This window comes from Neovison vison, chromosome 5, assembly GCF_020171115.1.
Source record: "Neovison vison isolate M4711 chromosome 5, ASM_NN_V1, whole genome shotgun sequence".
NCBI lineage: Eukaryota > Metazoa > Chordata > Mammalia > Carnivora > Mustelidae > Neogale > Neogale vison.
This window is the reverse complement of record NC_058095.1, coordinates 148,970,086-148,991,115: the sequence shown is the minus strand read 5'-3', so window position 1 is coordinate 148,991,115 and position 21,030 is coordinate 148,970,086. Positions and strand designations below refer to the sequence as shown.

The following is a 21,030-nucleotide window of genomic DNA, read 5'->3' as shown; positions in this document are numbered from 1 at the left end:
TTTTTTTTAAGGGAAGGACGGGATGTCTCTTCCCTTATTCTTTTTTAAGATTTTTTTTTATTTTTAATTTATTTGACAGAGAGAGAGATCACAAGTAGGCAGAGAAACAGGCAGCGATAGAGGGGGAAGCAGGCTCCCCGCTGAGCAGAAAGCCCAATGCGGGGCTCGATCCTAGGACCCTGGGACTATGACCTGAGCCGAAGGCAGAGGCTTAACCCACTGAGCCACCCAGGTGCCCCTAATGATTACACTCTTAACAGGAGACATAAGGCTAAGTAAGTTACTTACTAAGCCAGTGAAGAGAGATTCAGAAGAAACATCTCAGTTCAGAAGATGGGATAAAATGCAATTATTACCAAATAAATGGAGCATTTTTAGAAAAGACCAAATGTGTGTACTGACGTGAGAGAAATGGGTATTTTCCTAGGTTTCAACACTAGTGAGGAAGGTCAGGAGTCGGAGCAAATTGATAAAAAGCGCATCCTCTTGCTACCATCTATGTCATTTTCTATAGAACCAAACTACTTCAGGCACCAGTTAAAGAAAAATTATTTGCCAAGCGAGTGTACTAGAGTAAGGCAGAGAAAGATTGTACATGACCAAGAGTCTGCAAAGCCAACACACCAGCCATTCCTGCATTTGTCCTATTGGACCTGAAATGTGTATCTCCAACGGGATGAACTGGACAGCCCCTTAGATCTAAAGTCATACTTTTTTTTTTTTTTTTAATTTCTATCACAAAAGAGCAAAAGTATTTCAGTTTGTCCTTTACTGAGGATTATAAACTCAGGCGTTTGACCTTGGGCTGGCCTTGGCACTTTATCCAACCCAACCCAGATGCCTCATCTGTGATAAAGACAATCACACCTCATATGTATATAACCCAGAACACATAAGCGTCTTAGAGTTTTTAGACTCTGGTTTCCCAAAAATAACTATGGAAATCCACACAATGAGACACGCATGATTTTAAGATTAAGTCAGAAAACAAACCAACATCTAGAGTCAGCCATAGGCAGAAACTCTTATGACTCACCTTTCTTCTCGTCTTTCAGCACTCAGCTTTGCACCCACATACTACCCACCAAAGTGTTATCACCAGCCCACCTCCCCAGTCCCCGAATCTTTCAGTTCCCAAAAACACTTATAAAACTTCCTATTCCTCAGAGTCCTCTTTAAAAAATTACGGACAGGGGGCACCTGGGTGGCTCAGGGGGTTAAGCCGCTGCCTTCGGCTCAGGTCATGATCTCAGGGTCCTGGGATGGAGTCCCGCATCGGGCTCTCTGCTCAGCAGGGAGCCTGCTTCCCTCTCTCTCTCTGCCTGCCTCTCTGCCTGCTTGTGATCTCTCTCTGTCAAATAAATAAATAAAATCTTTAAAAAAAAAATTACGGACAGGTGTTCAAGGATACTAATCATTCTTAACCTGTCAGGTAATACAAGAGCTCTGTTATGAAAGAAATCACAGTAGATAAGAAGAGAGAAGATATATGACTTATAAATGCAAAAGGTATGAGAGGTGTCATGGTGGAGTTAGAGGTTATAACAAACATAAATGAGGGGACACGTTCCGTGCGGACTCAAGATTAAAGTCAGAGTTTGGCCAAGCTGTATGTACAGTTGCATGGAGAGAATGATATAGTTGAGAATCATTCCCATAGTGGGAAATAGAGCCCACAGAAGATGGCTGTGTTGGGGTCAGGGTGGGGATGTCTCCTAACCATGTCTTTTAAGCCTCTTTGAATTCTGAAGCATATCAGATGGGCCATAGATATGATAAAAATGATCACAATTATGAAGGTCTACTTCAACAATATTAGAAACCTGATTGAATAGATCAAAATTTCAAGGGAAAAAAAAGAAATGCAAAACAGATTGTTGTTTAAGTCATGAAGAATATACTGCCTTTGCACAAGCAACATAGGAAAAGCGATTGGTAGTTACATCAATGAAAACCGGAACAATCCTGAGACCTGACTGCTTTGTAGTCCCTAACATTTGTAAACGAGGCCAGGTGTTTAAAAAAAAAAAAAAAAGATAAATAAAATATAGTTGAATGCAAGCAAGGTCAGGAAGAAGAAGAAAGAGGGAAGATGAGAAGCTTTTCAGATAGATAATGTAAAGGGGAAAAAATGAGGTTACAAGATATTATATTTACACTTCAATTAAAAATAAAAATAAATTTTTAAGTTTTTAAAGAATTGTATGAACCAAGGAAGGATATACAGGAATCAGCTAACAGCTTTGTATCACAAAATAAATACTAAATAAACAGATACAGCGAGATATATCTATCTATCTATCTCCAGGAAACATAATATTGTCTGAAAATCTGATAATAGATAGGTATAAAGCTTCAGAGACTTCTAAGGTTTTATATTTTTATCTGATTTTTAAAAAATTCAATTATATTCTGTTGGAAGGGGCACCTTATCATAAGAGTTTGAAAGCAAAACACTGAACTATGAAAGAAGCATTAAGGAAAAATAACTCAAGATGAAGTAGAAATCGTGCAGATTATTAACTGTACGAAGACACCTCACAGCTACTGGCTAGTCGGAGAGTTGCTGGGCAGGTCATAAATTCCCGGAGACTGAGGGACAGTAACTGAATTAAGCGTCTATTAATCAGAAAGGAAAAGGAAGCCCTGGTAATTAAGTAGCTGTCACCTGCACGTCAATAGTCAGAAAGCCCAAGCGCAAACCATCAAACAATCAATTTGTAATCACGGAGAACTGAGAACAGAGCTCTGAGAACAGAAAGACGGACACAACACGCCTTTTGGAGAACAATTTCATTTCACGATGAAGCGATGGGAGAGAGACAGAGAGAGAGAAAGAGACTGTGTGGAATTCGGCAATACGTTCTCACCTTAAACCATAAATTCTTACAACTGTTGATCTCAATGTGGCCGCAGAGTATAGGGGGCAGGCATCCGTCTTTAAAATCATTTGAACTGAAGTAGATATTTTGTTTCACAAATTAAACACTCCTTAGATACTGCAGATACTTGAGATATTTTCTGCTACAATCACAAAGGAATTCCGCCTCTTTTGATGAGCACAAAGGTGATTTCACCCAATTTTATAGGACTGTCATAATATTGAAACAATCAGTAGGGCTCTCCTATTCTTTGAGACAGCATGTCGGTGCACATAAATAATCTTATCAATCATCTCCTAAAAAATGCCTTCAGGAGAAGAAGTCTTGCCAAAGTAATCACTTTGTGCTTATCATGAATGATAGACTCAGTCCTGGCCACCAATTTATCCTACTGATGTGTGTGGCATAATTTCTCTGGGATGAATCTGATGAGTCTTATGACCCACCATAAGAAAAGAAAACCACTATTGTCCCCAAATGTAGTATACATTCACTTGATACTCATTTCTTCCAAATGTGATAGTATTACTTATCTTACCTAAGTGCAGATCTCTGAAATGAGTGTTTTATTTGAGGATCTTAGTGCTTTCACACAGTGATCACTGCTACGCTTCCTCTTTTCTTTAGGAGAAAGTAGCTAATAATTCAAGATTGCAACATTCATCAGGACTTGACTTTATCTCAAAGACTTCTTAGACAGAGTCACTAGTTCAGTATTTAACCATATCCATGACTGTTTTGACAAAACTATATATATCAAAACTATATCAAAAAATTACTAGAAAAATCCAAGTTAGCTAGAAATTATATGTAAAAATAGCACTTTCACTTCAAAAAAGAATTATGAAAAGAAGAAAACAATAGTAGTCCATAATTCTAACATTACTGCAACATCTGTTCTCCTTAAACATAAATAAATACAATGTAAATTAAAAAAGGCCCCCAGTACTTCTTAAGTATATTAGCAATTTCCATGTAACTGTTCAGAAATATTCTATGCAGAACCAATATTGCTATTTTTTACTTATTTAGATCTTCTGGTAAAATAGGCACTGTCCTAGCTTTAACTATTTTTAATTTAATAACCTTTTGAAATTATTCCACATTAGTAGATAAAAATATGCACAGTTTTTGACTAACACATAATATTCCATGGTGAAGATACCATAATTAACAAGATATGATGGATATTTCGATTTTAGCACTGACTTTGAAGGAAAAAAAAAACTTGTTGCATAAGTACATCAAGAATTAGCTGAGCCACAAATAAAAATACAATTTAAGTGCTATATTTTTTTAAAAAGTCAAGCACAGATGAGAGTTTTTCTCAAGCTCAAATAGAAAAGAGATACCACCCATTCAGCTTGCTTTGGAGCATTAGGGAGTCAAGTTTTGGGAGAACTAAATGAGATAATGCTTGTAAAACCTTGGCTGCCTGCCAGAAAATAATCAGGGCAGAAAAATGTTCATTTTGGAAGCCACCTGGAGATGACGCTAGAGAGCCAGAGTGTGAGGCTGGCTGGCCCCCAGGTGAGCCAAGAGGAGGGGACCCATGAGGTTGGGATGGAGCAGAAAAAATAGTCCCAAAGATAGGAACATGGCAATCAAGGTAATGAGGTAGAGGAGCGTTTGAGAGAAGGTTAAGGCAAAGCATATACTGTTCTCAGGAGAGCGGAGTCGAACAGGGCACTTGGAAGTGACTGACAGGAGGCTGGGTGGCTGCGAAAGGGAGAATAAGCTGGAAGCAAATGAGAAGAATGAGAATCATTCGTTTTCTTTATCAGAATTGTGGCTACTTTGTACAGAGAATTCTTGCTAAAGATGAGCTTTAAAAAAAAAAAATCTTTCCTAAACCGTGAATGAGATCTTAAGAAATATACGCTATAGAATATATTCTTTGAATTGATAATACTGTCCCTCTAAGTAAAGTTTTCCCAAATCACTGAGTTCCGCAACATTTTCTGTTATAGAAACTGCAGACCAAACAGTAGAGAGGATGGGGACAGGCGGACACGAAGGTTCTTACAGCTCTAAAATGAGATGATATAACGTAATGCAATATAACACGTGTTTTTATAAAATATACTAGACCTTCCATTAATCACCATGGGATTCTCATTAGCCCTCATAGAAAAATCATTAATACACAAGAAAGTTTATTTCCAGCATGAACAAAGGTAAGAGGAAAAGGTAGAAGTCAAAGTATTTTTTAATTATTAGATCTAAGTGGCAGAACTTTCAGAGACATGAAGATTAAAAGAACTCAGAGTTCCAGGCACCCTATGAGTGCTCTCAATAAAGGCAAGAAATGTAAATTTAGAAAATACATTCTAACATTCAAAGAACATAATGAAAAAAGAACACTAACCATGTCAGCCAGATATTTTATTTAAATTTAATTATGTTCCTGTAGTTAATAATTTTTTTCTGCAAAATCTAAGAATCTCTATGAGATATTCAGATATAAACTACAAAATAATCATTTACTGTATCAGGAAAGAAGCTTTAACTACAGTAAATATGATCACACAGAAATACATAATCAGTTTTTATTATTTAAATTTATTTAATTGGAGTGTATGTTTGTATGGTAAGCTTAACTTGCTAATGATTTCTTTTTCTGTTGCTGTTAATAATACTTTAAATGAACTTAACACTCTAGTGGTAACAAAACCACCTATCTTCTTGTGGAGTAGGCATGCTTGTAAATCAGAAAGCTTAAGGCCGTCTCTTTTTGTAGATTTTGAAAAATAAAATACACGAAGACATTCAAGTCCAACTGCAACCCCAGCCTACATTCTATAACAATCACCAGCACTGTAAAATCAAAAGACCAATTCCCAGCCAGTTACTATTGACCATTGTTATAGATTACGAAGGGAGAATTTAGGACTTTCTCAAGCTCAGGAGATTACTTCAGAGTACAATCAGTTATAGGAAGCAAAGGAAAAGAAAATGTCAAAGAAATTCTAGACAATGAGGGGAAAAAACAGGACAAATTTTCACTCCTAATCTTGAGAACAATTGACAACATAGAAATAAACACTGCTTCAAACAGACACACAGGGACATAACCCCACTCTAACAAAGATACACACGTGCATGCGTGCACACACACATGCACACACGCGCGCGTGCGCACACACACACACACACACAAAGAGACAATTGTAGGAGGGACGTATTAACACCGCTGAGACTCAAATTCATATATCCATGAGTCTTTGCACAGGTATTCCCATTTCACTGAATTTCTTCAATCTCTACAACTCATAAAGCTAAATGAAAAAAAAAAATAAGATACTTGATAAGCAAGACAGATTGGACAGAAGGTAACTAATACTTACCGAAAAAGTGGATTATCGGTAGGTCTGAAATAGGTAGAAAGGAAGACAGAATGTTCAAATGCTGCAAAAATGCTATCGCATCTCCAAAATGCCAAAAAGGATCAAATTTATTTCTAACAAGCTAAAGAGAAGAAATTGATGTAGAGTCTAACCTGTGCGGCAAAGTTAAAACTGAAGTGGTCCATTCAAGGCCTGGGAAAAGAAAGCAAGGATGAAGGGAGCCATAACATTTTCGCAGACCACAACACATAAAATACCTTTTTACTATGTCTTCCCCATTCCAGCACGGCAGCCCATCAGCAGCGGCTAATTCGCTAACACAAAGCTCGTCAGCCAGGCCTCCGTAGAACGTCCTGTACAGTCGAAGGCTGTTGATAAATTCTCTGAATGGGAAAACAAAGAAAACCATTAAAACCAACAACCATAATAAATGCCGTTATAAATGGCATAGTTTATTATGAATGATATATAGAATGCAACTTTTTAAATTTTACTGCTTATTTTTTAGATATTCTCAATACTTTTCTAACAATCAAGACAAATACTATACTTTTTTAAGAAAGAAGGCTGGTACTCAAGTTTACTCTTTGGAGTCCAAGTTTTCACAGGGTATGAATTTTATATAACTCAGGTCCAAGAAGTTGTGAAGAGTACACACACACACACACACACACACACACACAAACACACACCACTTTACGTAGCATCTGTAGTATCCCTAAATGCCTTTGCTAGCTGTGCCATCTAAATCACAGTAATATTAACTACTCACTTTTCTGGACAGAAATGTCAGAGGCTTTTAACAACTAATCGATTGCTTACTGATTAAAAGTCTATTAAACTTGGGTGGTTTTCCTATTTGGGTCTTCTCTTTGGTGTATAACAAGCTAAAATAAAATGTCTCCACTGATGTGGGAAGCAGAGGCAGAAGAAAAATTATTAAATTTCCTCCCTACCTACAGCCCACTGCCAAGTCCTTGACAGAGACAGAATGACGTTCTTCTAGGGACTCAACTGCCTCTATGTTAATACTTTGCTAAGGGCAACAGACTATCGTAGCCCAACCCCAAGGATCCTGTCTCTTCTAACACATAAGGTTTCCTTTGGAAACTTCCTTTATCTCTGCCCAACAAGATACATGTTCGCAATCATCCCCCAAGCATATGATATACATCTGAAGGGTCTCATGACTCAGATTTTATTAGACAGCAGTAAATGGCACTTTCCCAACAACAGCTAGTCCCCTCAAGGTCCTAAAACCCTTGCTTCCAAAACACCTGGGAGACTTACGTGCTATCCCTAACTCCCTCCCAACTTGAAAATACATAATGGGCCACTCCTCATGACCCCAGTGCAGCTTTTTCTGCTCAAGGGTCCTGTTCCCATGCTTTAATAAAACCGCCCTTCTGCACCAAAGACATCTCAAGAATTTTTTCTTGGCCATTAACTTCAAACCGTAATATCTTTCCTACATCATTCACTAAATATGAAAAAACTCAAATATGTAACATGTTTTAAAAAGCATGAAAATAAAAGTTGTTGTAAGGAATATTATTTAATACATGGACTGTTTTTTCCCCTCTCCTCTCATACTACATTTCTTTCCCTCATCAATTATGGGAAGGGAAAATTCAACAAAGAAAGTAGTTTGCTTTTTACTTTATAAAGCCAAAATTTCAAGTTTTAAAATCAAAGCTTTGAGGTCCTAAGCATCTGAATTCTAACATTTCAAAAAACCAAGTCCGAAAAACTATACTTCTGAACTTTTGTAACGTAAACCAATGTTTTGGACAATGAAATGAAAAGCCACTACCTTAATACAGAAGAGATGTCCTCTGGACTAGAACACAGGGACAGGAGAAGGAAAGCAAACCAGAACTCCATAGGTCGCAGAGCTAAAATGCAGCAATTATAAAACTGCATTCCCACTGATATTTTAAAAACAACTTCTTTAAAAATGAGATCAAAGGGGGGGTGGCTCTAAATTATAGCGGAAATGAGCAAATTTAAAACAAATTAATCTTACTTTGACAGCACTGATGCTCAACTTCATTAATTTTAAAATTCTCTCTCTTAGTGGTTTCCAAAGAACTCTTTGTGGAAATAGCTAGATTTTAAGTAATTACTAATCTATAGGAAGGATAAATGTCATTTTCAAATATGTAACATTTGAAATCAGAGAGATCAGAGGCTTCCACAGAAAATGTTTGGTGACTATTTCACCAAATATTTAGCAAAGCTTGACCAGATGTGTAATAACAATATGACTTCTGGAAGTATAAGTCTGACTTCTAACTTATCCTCAATCCCTCCCAAAAAAGTATACTGTAACCACTCACATATACTTATTTATACATTTTTTTTTTTAGGAGGAAGGGCAGAAGGAGAGGGAGAGAAAGAATCTTAAGCAGGCTCCATGCCCAGCACAGTGCCCAATGCAAGGCTTGATCTTAAGTCCCTGAGATCATGACCTGAGCTGAAATCAGGAGTCAGATGCTTACCTGATAGGGGCACCCAGGCGCCCCTATGCTTATTTATACTTTAAGTTAGTTTCGATCAACTAGAAAAGAAGTCCCACAAGGGCCATATTCCTGCTAACTGAAATGCATGAACAAATACCAGTTCTCATGATGCAGCTACTAAAACATAATGGATGAAGCCAACTGATTCTTTCCTAGAGCGGTGAGGTTTAATAAATGGAAAGATGTGTGACTCCTGTCTTGAATTCCGTTCACTAGAAATGATCACCTGTTTGGAATCAAAGATCCTTCTAGAAATGAACAGCCCTGGCACAAATGACTGGAATGCTGAGATCGCCAAATTTCCGGGATAAAACTGAATTGGAATTGCTTACGGACCCCAAACCTCCTCCTCCAATCTTGGTGAATGGTGCCTCCAAGGGGAACGTATTGGGGAAAAGCTTTACATCTTTCTGGTGCCTCACAACCAACAGATCATATTGGGAAAAGCTTTACATCTTTCTTGGCCAGTCCTCTTTCCCAACGAGACTCTCACTGCCTTCGTTGAGTCCTTATCATCTCTCGGGAATGACTGTAGACCTCTCATCTCTTCCTTAACAATCACCCCTCATCCTCCAAGAAATCCACCTCTTCAAATTCAAATCTGATATGCCCAGACCATGTCACTCACTTGCTTAAAGCCATCAATGGCTCTCTCTTCTCTACAGCATAAAATCCAAATTTCTTAGAAAGGCGTATAAGGCACCCTCTCACCTCCATTTGGCAACAACCCAAACCATACTTTGGGCTTCCACAAAAGTGAGAGACTTGCTGTTCCCCAAACAGACCTTCAAGCTTTTGCATGAGCTCCATCTGAAAGCATCATATCCTTAAAGATTTCCACTCATTCTATAAGGCAACAGCTATCAGTTACTTGTCACAACTACTAAACACTATTGAGTACCAATGTCTGGGTTGGCACTATAGCTCAACAAGACAGTCCCTACCTTCTAAGAATGCACTATCTTGTGAAAACCCACAATAACAACACAGTGTTAATAGTGCCACCTTTGAAGACAGAGAAGGAATCAGGAAATTGTATAAACAAGATACTACCTTCAGTGTTTCATGTAAAAAAAGAAAAAGCAAACAGCAACAAACAAAAAACAAGAAGCAAACTTAAAGAGGAAAGAGAATATTGTGTTCAAAGACTCATATGCAGTTTAGCAAGTGGGGAGTGAGCTCACGAGAGCTTTAGTTAAAAGGTAGGGAGAGGCCAGTTTGTAATCAGCCTTACTGATCATCAAAAACCTGTTTCAGTTTTATTCAGAAGGCAATGGAAGGCATTAAAAGTTTTCCAGCAAGTGAGCGGTGGCCTCGTGACAGTGTTGTGGAAATACATAGAAAGTCAGTGAGGTCACTTGGCGGGTTATAACCAAGACTCAGGGGGAAAAAATATGAGGATGAGAAGAAAACACCCGTCAGTGAATATCATGAAAAGTGTTAGATCTGAAAGACATTAGGAATCTAGACTTGACAGTAAAAGTAAAAGTTTTAATATAACTCCTAATTGTCTTTCTCAACCTCCCTGAGGTGACGGAGGGGATGATTATCTCAGTACTCTTCACTGGGAGAAGAAATAAAGGAAGGGAAATAGAATGCTTTCCATGTCCCACACTATACGTAGGATTGCTCTTCTCCTGCTCAACATTTTCCTCTTTCCATGGCACATATCACTGTCTAGTCTAGCATGTCACATACTTACTTATTATGTTTTATTGTTTCTTATCTGTCTCCCAGTCTAGAATAAAAGACTCAGGCAGGCAGGGACTTGTGTGTGTGTGTGTGTGTGTGTGTGTGTGTATTTTGCTCATCAATATAGATCTAAAAACAGTTACGAAGGCATATAGTAAGCTCAATAATCGGTAATTAAATTAATGAATGAGTTAACACTAATTAGTAATTAAGTCTACTGTCATCATGTTCGGGGTTTGTGATTTCTTTGGAATGTACAGAAAGAGCAATCAAGTACAATGCTACTATCAGACCAACTCTGTGTAACATCATCTGGGTATCTTGTCAAAATGCAGATTCAATTCAATAGTTCTGGAATGGAACCCAAGATTCTACATTTCAATGAAGCACTCAGACAATATCGAAGTGACTGGCACAAGAACCATGAATACCATGGACCTTTGCTGTTGGATAGGTAACCTTGGCATCAGGGGATTGGGTGTGTGAATGTGAGAGTCATTATCTCCGGAGGGGGTGACCGAAGTCATGAAGGTAGATGAAATCTCCCAGGCAAATAACAGGCAGAAAGAAAAAGTCAAAGGAACTCAGAAGTACATTGAGCAAAGGAAGAAAATCTTCAATGATAAGAGCTATGGACATTAAAGAATAAGGGAATTTGAACCTAGAGAGATTCCCCACTGTATAAAATGCCATTATGAGTTACTGAAAATAATGAAAATGTCCTTTATACGTGATCCATCCCTCAGATGGAACTCAAACCCTGGTTGAGACAATACAAATTGTCTCAATTTGTATGTTGAGACAAGGTCTTTAAAAGGTAAATAAGTTCAAATGAAGTCATATGGATGGATCCTAATTCAAAAGGACTGCTGTCCTAATAAGAAGAAGAGAGGGTAGGGGTGCATGGACACAGAGGAGAGGCCATGTGAGGACATACTGGGGCAAAGGCAGCCATCTGCAAACCCAAGAGAGAAACCTCAGCAGAAACCAAACCTGCCAACACCTTTATCTTGGGCTTCCAGCTTCCAAACTCTGAGAAAATTGATGTCTGTTGTTTAAGCCACCTGGTCTGTGGTATTTTGTTATGGCAGCCCTAGCAAACTATACAATAATGAAAGCATTTGGAATAGAGTACTGGCCTTCAGATTTGCAGGACGATCCATCTCAAAGAGAGAGTGAGGAACTAAGAGTCTCAAAGACAAACATTACGGCAGTTGTGTGTGTGTGTGTGTGTGTCTGTCTGTCTGTCTAAATATGCGTCTGTCTGTCTGTCTGTCTGAATATGCAAGAGACTTGAAAATATTTGTGTATGAAAGGGAAGGACAAAGCAAGGGTTTGCCAAAGTTCATTAACTTGTTCCTAAATATCCCAGTTCTCTATGTTCCAGGCAGAAATCCACTCTGAAGCTAGCTTTAGTACGTGACTTGCTCTGGGTTCTAAATATATGCAGACTGATATATGTTCCCTTCAAGCTAAAGCTTTAAGAACCAATGTGGTTTTGCCAGCTTCTGTTTCTCTCTCCCCTGATGCCTGGCAATGTGTCACACGGAGGCTGCCTAGTCACTCTGAGGCTTAAATCCAGGGCCTCTTAAGCAGTGCCCCCTGCTGGTCAAAATGTGAACAGACTAAAATGTGAAGGAAAACGCTTTCATTTTTTTTTAATTTTTTATTTTTTTAATTTAATTTATTTATTTTCAGCATAACAGTATTCATTATTTTTGCACCACACCCAGTGCTCCATGCAATCCGTGCCCTCTCTAGTACCCATCACCTGATACCCCAACTTCCCACCCCCCTCCCCTTCAAACCCCTCAGATTGTTTTTCAGAGTCCATAGTATCTCATGGTTCACCTCCCCTTCCACTTTACCCCAACCCCCTTCTCCTCTCCAACTCCCATGTCCTCCATGCTATTTGTTATGCTCCACAAATAAGTGAAACCATATGATAATTGACTCTCTCTGCTTGACTTATTTCACTCAGCATAATCTCTTCCAGTCCCGTCCATATTGATACAAAAGTTGGGTATTCGTCCTTTCTGATGGAGGCATCATACTCCATAGTGTATATGGACCACATCTTCCTTATCCATTCGTCCGTTGAAGGGCATCTTGGTTCTTTCCATAGGAAAACGCTTTTAAACCAATCGTTAGGTTGGGGTTGTTTGCTACCGTATCATAATTTAGTTTTTCTTAATTGATAAAAAGATAGAAAAAGAAAACTAAAAATCGATAGATCACACATTCTGAGGAGAGAGGAAGAATTGCTGAAAAGAGAGTGATTCGCTTTGGAGCAAGTTCTCTAAGACTAAACCGGACTGAAGACAGTTTGTGAAAGTTAAGATAAAGTTTTGGTTTATGAAGACAGAAATATGAGGGGAGATCCTGCTTCAGAGCTTTATATTCTGTGTTTGGAGGTTTTTAGGTCACAGGAATTAAGAGTAGTTTTTGTTGCAAGAAGTGGTTGCTCCGGAGGGCCAAGGGATCAACACTGGATGTAGAAAAATTGAATTGGGAAAAGAAGGGGATAAAGAAAACGAGTAGCTATCATGAGGTAAAAAAAGATTTATCTACTGCCATAGAGCCAATTAATGCTGGTCCTATTACAAGAATCCATACTTCAGTCCCCAGGCCAGTGCTTGGACTACTACGCACCATCATGCTTCCTTTCCAAGTTTTGCATGAAGAGTCTCAATGAATAAAATATAGTACTCTTTGGATGATTCAAAATTTAACTTGCTGGAAGGGTGACTATATCCATGCAATTATTTTTCTACAGTTATGAGAGCCTTGCCTGTTAAAACTAGGAGCATAATGAATGTAGGGAGATGCAAAGTTCCAGCTAATTATCCTTGAGGGGCTATGTTACATATGTCTAGTTGTTCACCTTGGTCTTCAGACATCTTCGTCTTGACAGTAACAGAAAATATTTTTTAAATATTTAAAATATTTTTAAAAAAACAGAGAAACATTCTTTGTCAGAATACTTACTCAAAGCCTATATGTTCAGGCCAGGCACAAATTAATACTTTCTCATTTGGGCCTGCAAAAGTTGAACAAATGACATCCCTGTTTATTTTGCCCTCCTGCCTTCCTTTCACTGCGTGTCCCCTGTTGTAACCAGAACTGGCTTTAGAAATTAGCCTAACAGGGGCACCTGGGTGGCTCAGTGGGTTAATGGCTCTGCCTTCGGCTCAGGTCATGATCCCAGGGTTCTGGGATGGAGCCCCACATCAGGCTCTCTGCTCGGTGGGAGCCCGCTTCCCTTCCTCTCTCTCTCTGCCTGCCTCTCTGCCTACTTGTGATCTCTATCAAATAAATTTTTTTTAAAAAGTCTTAAAAAAATTAAAAAAAAAAAGAAGAAATCAGCCTAACACTTCACCATTTTAAAACCCTAGTGATTCAGATAAAATTTTTACGATGGCACGCAATCTCTCCACCCCTTAGCATCCTTAAAGCCCCCTACCCTCCGCGCACGCATGCCAGCCAAAACCGCACCCTTAGCAGATGTCTCCATATTTACAGGATAAGATTCTGAGTTTAGCACATGCAGTTTCCTCTAACCCTAGATGGCCTTCCCCCCTCCCCCATCACTGTCCCAGGCTTCTGCCTGTCCTTCAAGGTCCAGCTTAAAGCTCACCTGCCCTCTGCGTCCTTGTCGGACCTCCGTGTGCAGTTTTATTTACCCATCCTTGTTTCTTACACAGCCCTTGCCCTCTGTGTTGCAGTCCTGGCTCTCTGATCCTATAATCCTTGTGTCTGCAAGTCTGTCTCCCTGGTGAGAGCAGCCATTCAATAAAGGCAGGAGCCATGTCTTCTTCATGTCCCCAGGCTTTGGGTCACAGTTTGGTACCCAACAGGCTCTCAACAAATCCTCCCTGAGTTAGTCGCAGCTGTGGTCTTAAGTTTTTAATCGCACCAGAATTACGAGTTTTTAAAGTTATGCATTTTTTAAATGACAATGATAATTTAAAGTCCTTAAAGGATACAGTTAACTTGGGAAACTTGGAATTAGAGGACTCATTCCTAGACTGCAGAAAGTAGACCTTCCTCATGTGTTGTGTTAGAAAATGAAGAACTCAAAAGAGCAGGACCACACGCTATGTGGGTCTGAACAGGCTCCAGTCGGAGTCCATGTACATGCGCTGCTGAAATTAACGTGTGGGGACACAATGCTATTTAGTCACAGTGTGCTGTAAGAAGGCTATCATAATTAATACCTCACAGATAGACTATGTTTCAAAAACAGAAAAAGCCTGAGACCATCTGTTCCAGTGGTTCTCTGTTCTAAATACATGTTATCATCGCCAAGTAAAGATTTAAACTGTACATCTAGAATTCTCCCTCCTTCAGATGGATTGGCCTGGAGTGGGACCCAGGCATCTGAGTGCTTCTGAAAGCTTCCCGTGAGATCCACATGTGTGGCCAGGGCTGAGCACCCGTGATTTAGTCCAATTCTTTTATTTTGAAGCTAAGAAAAAAGCAAAAGTCAGAGAAGGTAATAAAAACTTGTGAAAAGCAAGAAGTTATTTACTCAGGAATTTATTTGTAGCAGACCTCGACACCTTTGTTTCACTAATTAACTAACTAAATAATTCATTAATAAACGTGCCATCCTGTAGCCATGTCAGGCTGATATTGAATATCTGAGAAGCCAAAGCTGAACGAATCTTTATATCGAAGAATATTTCCTTCTGTTTTAAAAATCTTACAGAAATTATCACCCTGTTCACAGAACACAATTAGTAGATTGTTAGACCAGAAAACAGAGAGAGATCACTTCTTTCTGCCAAAATCCACACTTCGAAGGCACGATGTTTAAACAGAATTTATCTGTATATTTCTCCCAGTCTGAAAGGTCTGGTGCAGGATGCAGGGAGTAAGGCAAATTTTTCTCCCTGGCTAATGAGCAGTTTTGTCCACTGTGCCTGCACCATAAAGAGGAAAAAGCCTGGAGCACAATTGATCATTCATAGCTTGCAGCCTTGTTTGCCCTGAGCTTACTAAAGGCAAGGGAGAAACATGGACCAGCATAGTTACTGCTTCATTTCTTCCCATGCCCTTGAGGCCAGCAGTGCCGGAAAGGGCTCCTGAGGCATCACGTGGTTAAAAAAAAAAAAAAAAAAAAAGTGTATATATATATATATATGTGTGTGTGTGTGTGTGTGTGTGTGTGTGTGAAAAGAAATGCAACTCACCCCGAAGTGTCATTTATAGTTTGGTTGATACAGGAAGGTCTCGTTACTACTATCAATTCAAGCAATGCTTCTGATCGGCTGGACCATTATAATTGATTTTAGTCTTTTTTAATGATAAAAGTAACATAGCTTTTCATAAACTGTGCAATAAATAAAAGGCACACGAGGAACAAGTTAGTATCTGTGCTTCCACAGTGTGTCCATCCCTCCCTCCTGAGGTGTAACCCCCGTTAGCATTCTGGTACACTTTCTTCAGTTCCTCTATGTGCACGCTAACAAGTAACCAAAAGCAGACCTAAGGATAGAAAGAGGTAAAAAAGACAAAGTAACAGTTTGGTTTAACAAAACTGGGACCAAGTTATGTACATGTAAACCCAATTGGCTTTTCTCACTTGACAATATATCATAATCCATTTCAGATGAATAAGTCTTGGTCTTACTTTTATTGATATAGCTGTATAATATTCCATAATTTGAATATAGCAACTCTACCGTAATCTATCAAAAGATTCCACTAAACTAATCTACATTTTAATTAATAAGGCTGATATGATCCTCATAAGTCTGGCTTAAAGAGTGGCAACCACTTAAAGAGTTTCAAATGTTGCCCATCTCCTAGGGAGCTGTTTTCACTTAAGCATATGGCCCTAATTTTACATTTGATTTCACATTTCATTTCATTAGATGTTGCTGAACACAGAGCTGTATTCAAAAGGCATGCCTCTAGATTTTATATCTTTATATAGCAGGACTTTCTTTCAATTTTAAAACATTCATAAACTGTCACTTCCTCTCCTCTTGTTCCCATTGAATACAAAGTAAATGAGATTTCTAATTTTGACCAAAACTAGTTATCTGGAAAAGTATTGGAGAAGAATCTTATTTTCAAATGGAACTTTTCTCTGCAGAAAGTTTCAGACTGCTCGTTCCTTTATTTAATCACACGTATTGATTTTTTTTTTTTACCCCCTAAAGTCAGTCCACAAATAATACAGAACCCAAATTAAAAGCAGTGCCTCCCACACTGTTTGAAAATATCTGTCGAACAAAGGTCAAATGTGCAGTTTGCTAGTTAATGGCCTGAGGCAAAGTTAAGGTTAATGTGGCACTAATGAGCAGGCTCAACCCTGTAGAGATGTCTGACCACAGTTGTCAAACAGCAGACATTTAAAATGTCAGTCTCCTGCTCAGCAGAGGAAATCTATAATTACACATTTCCAGATAAGAACTATTTTCTCTTGCGTTTCTGAATCGGTGTTTAGTAAGTTTATTTTATTCCTGACGAAGTCATTCTATTTGGCAAAATAGTTTTATAATCTTCAAAACAGAAAAAATATTTAGATTACTGTTCTACAGCAACAACGGTCCATGCTGTAAATGCTTGAAAGTAATTAAATTTATACAGTCAGATTGGCTAGAGGGAGAACTGAAATCTAGTTTTCTGGCCCCTTTCCATAGACTTTGCAACACAGGAAAGAGATGGGTAAGAAGGGTGAATATGACACAGAGAAAGCAATGCAATGCGTGACACCATTTATCACAAATGGAAATTTGTAACAAATTTTAAATTATAATATAAAAATGTAACAAATGTGTTATAAACACATTGCACTTGTATTTGCTCAAAAAGAAAAAAAAAAACTATTTTTCCTAAAAGAGGAACTCATACAGTGTACTCTCTGAACCCCATTCGAACCCACTGGTCGTTATGCAAGCTGTAGCCGAAAGATCCACACCATTCTCAAAGAGAAGGATTTTTTTTTTCCTGACTAAAGGATTCCAGGGTTTGTTTTTTTTTTTTTTCTCCTCATAGGAAGTCTTCTTATTCACCTGACGTGACTTCCCTTCCTTAGATGATTTACTGTGCTTTCTCAACAAAGCAGAAGGGGTTTAGATGGGCAGTAAATTGGGGAACACCAAGGGAAGGAATGGGAAGAAGAAACGCAAAGGAGTCCTATAAGTCAACAGGACTTATCTGTTGATATCTATAAGGAGTACCTTAGATACTAAGATACTCTTTACAGCGGATTCTTTTTGATGTGGGCTCTATGTTTAGCGCTCTGTGCTGGCGATTTTACACCAGTTCTGAGTGGGACAATCACAGTCATCGATACAATTACTAGAGACACCTCTATTCCTCACTTTTCTGTAACGCTCCGAACCCAACACATTGCCATTTAATGTCTCAGTAAAAAGCACCCTTTCTGAAAGCATCCTCCTTTAAAGAGTGATTTAAACCTGATGTCAAAACTAGGTCTTCAAAACTCTCATCTCGTTTTCCCATATTGTAAAAAGGTACTCAAAAAGCACTGACTGTTCTCCATTAAAAAGGACTTCAAACAAAGATCTTAACTCATTTATAAAAATAAACACAAGACCACATGTTCAATACTTAAACGAATTTGAGCACCCAGCCCAAAAGAGGTGAGACATAATTTCTCCTACCTCACAATTTTTGTTCATTTTAATAAAAATATGCAATTATTTGTTCAGCTCTACTGGTTTCAGGAAGCATACTATTGCTTTTTCAACAGGAAAAAAAAAATCTAGGACATGATTGGGTCAAAACCAGTAAGAAGATTAAACCAAAAGATATTTGCAAATCTCACAATTCTAGTATACTTCTTTAATACTAAGAATCATTATTGAGTACGTATATCTTGAGTTTCAGCATTTCAGGTCAAATCTTGAATGTTACTCTCTTTTGCAATAAAATATTTTCTATGCTTAATAACATTTTAACTATAAGCTCCATGACTTAGAGGATATGAGAACATATTCTGTACAATATTTTCCTCTCTCAGCATGAACAGAAAACTAATAAAAAAAAACTTTCCCTTTAATAGTCTGCCAACACATGGGCTTCTTCCTCATTCCTTCTTGTGTTTTATATATATATATATATATTTTTTTTCTTTTTGTGATTTCAATCCTCTATTCGTGGTCACTGTTATCTACCAATCTAGCTGACTGATGAACACTCTATGTCTGGTATAAATTTTTCTTGCTTGCATCCCCTATTACTGTATGTATCCAGTGCAGATACTGGTGTTCCTGAGCTCTGGAATAAATATGGGCTTCAAGGTCAGAAAACCTGTAATTAAAAGGGTTCAGAGAAAATGAATTACTTTCATCTGCAATTTTATTCCTGTTATTCTGGTAATTCGCATTTTAGAAAGAAATTGCTCTTGAATGTTACATGTAACCCAGGTGTGAGTTTGGGTACCACAGGATATTACTGATCAAAGTTGAGTAATGTAAAATTACCTTTGCTCAAGTATGACACTTAAAATGCTGTCCATGTGATGGGAATTATAATGATCCTGCCTTTCATCACGATTGTTCATACACCTGTTTATTTACACAAGGCTTAGCTTACATTAGAAAAAGGAGAAAAAAATCAAATACAATGAACATTATAAATCCTTTGAGTTTACTCAATCTGTGGGACCGCCAAAGTCTCAGTGTGCATGTCTAATAGGATTCCTGCGGAAGGGAGCGAAATCAACACAGCCAAAGGGGCACCTTAAACCTGTTCATCTTCAAAGTCATCAAACAGAATGAAGCATATTTTTGAGAAGAAACCTTGGTCTATAATATGGGCCTAAAGAAAGAAGAATCCTCCTGAAACTACCTTTGAACTTTCCATCAGTTGCATTTCCAAGTAAAAGTTCGCACATACAATTCTGGAGATCATGATGTGCCCCGGAAACGGTTGATATACATTTGCGTCTGAGAGCGAAGATGGAAAGTGAAAAGAAAAACAAAACAAAATGAAGGGAAAAACAGTGCTTCCACCAAATGATATAATCTACTTTAAAAAGACATTTCTCTTATTTTGAGGACAATTGTGGAGGAATTGGCAGCTCTGTCATTTTCCTTAAATATACAATAGTATAAAAAATAAAAATATCCTATTTCCTGCTTTCCTATAGTATTATAGGCATCATTTAGACCCTTCCAATGCCATTAACAGATTTAAACTGATGGAAATGCTTTTAGCTATGCAAAACCAAGTGGAAGAAAGTGCTTAGTACTCTTACTATAGACTGAGCACCTATGGTGCTTCTACACACAATTAATTGTGGTACTTTAGTTAAAGAAATAAGTCTCACTCATCATCCTGATTCAGGCCCCATAGATTCTGCTAAAGATTCTTAAGTAGTTTTTATGCATTCCTACAAAAATCATCAATTTCAGTATGACATGACTTTAAGTCTTCCTTACCTCTCCAAAAATTGAGTGGAAAAAAAAAATGAGAAATTGAAATTTGTTTTCAACTTCGTATGTTTACTGACTTTCCAAATGAAAAAGGATGAAGGATTCCCTTTTTGTAAGGAGGAAAAAAAGAATCTCACTCCAGTTTGATTTTTTTTTTTTTTTTTTTCTTGGATAACCCTACAGTCACAATTATAAACACTACTGAAAAGCTTCTAGCTCATTTGGCCAATCTGCTACCGGGAAATGGGTTTTTGGAGAATCCGTTTGAAAAAACTGTAGAATTTAAAGGTCATTTTTTCCATGGCTGAGAAAAAATACATATTTTTTTCATTCTTTTTGCAGTGAGAAATTTGAGGAGGGCTTATTTCTACTCACACTATCCTCAGGTGAGAGTATATTACATATTACAGATGTTGCAAATTAACTGGAGGACCAAAGGACTGTGAACCAACAATGTAACTTTAAAGATTTAAGAACAAATCTCACCCTCCCTCATTAGAACACTACCTTCATCTGAGCAAACAACTAAGAGTTCTAATTGTAGCCAGGGATAACTATACAAATCTGCTTTCTATGATTTTCAATAACTGCTATCATCAGGAAAAAAAAATAAAAAGAGTACCTGTTAGGTACCAAACATGTTCACACAGCCACGTCTAAAAGCAGTCACAATTGCAATTTCTCATCCATCCCTTTCGGTACAAATACTGCTCAGTGTAAGTTCAATCATTCATTGGTTGGATTTAGTTTCAGATTATGCCATGAAATGGTCACTAATTTTTCCATGAACATCTAGAAAGTAAGAGCAAACCTCATTTTCAAAGGCTTTATTTTTAATATCCGTTTTAGCTGGAGCAAACTGCTTTTCACTACAACCGAATTTTGCATGTATTTGTTTATGAACTTTCTTTTTCTGGGAAGTTTTTATCAGAGTCTCTGTGGGATACATGACCTGCAGAGGTTAAGCACCACTAGCCTAAACTTTTGCCATATGTTTATTCTGCCTTCTGGCATTCCTTCTTCCTGTGTGCCTGGGTTTTGACCCCCTGGGGTCCTGCTTTTCATTATTCATTCAGGTCTTGATGCTGGCTTGCCTGGGAGCTCCCGTTTCCTCAGCCCTGCTCTGGCCTGGCCTTTTGCCCCCTACCCAAAGCCTTGCCTTGGCCTGTCC

At 38.1% G+C, this 21,030-nt stretch overlaps 1 protein-coding gene across 2 annotated transcripts in view; it reads right to left on the bottom strand.

Annotated features, from left to right (window-relative positions):
• Positions 1–21,030, bottom strand: part of GPC5 (glypican 5) — a 1,436,212-nt gene that overhangs the window by 1,072,230 nt on the left and 342,952 nt on the right. For both annotated transcript variants that reach the window (XM_044249951.1, XM_044249952.1), the window contains exon 5: positions 6,487–6,612. In XM_044249951.1, the coding sequence (XP_044105886.1) occupies positions 6,487–6,612 (126 nt within the window). The remainder of the gene's footprint in view (positions 1–6,486; positions 6,613–21,030) is intronic.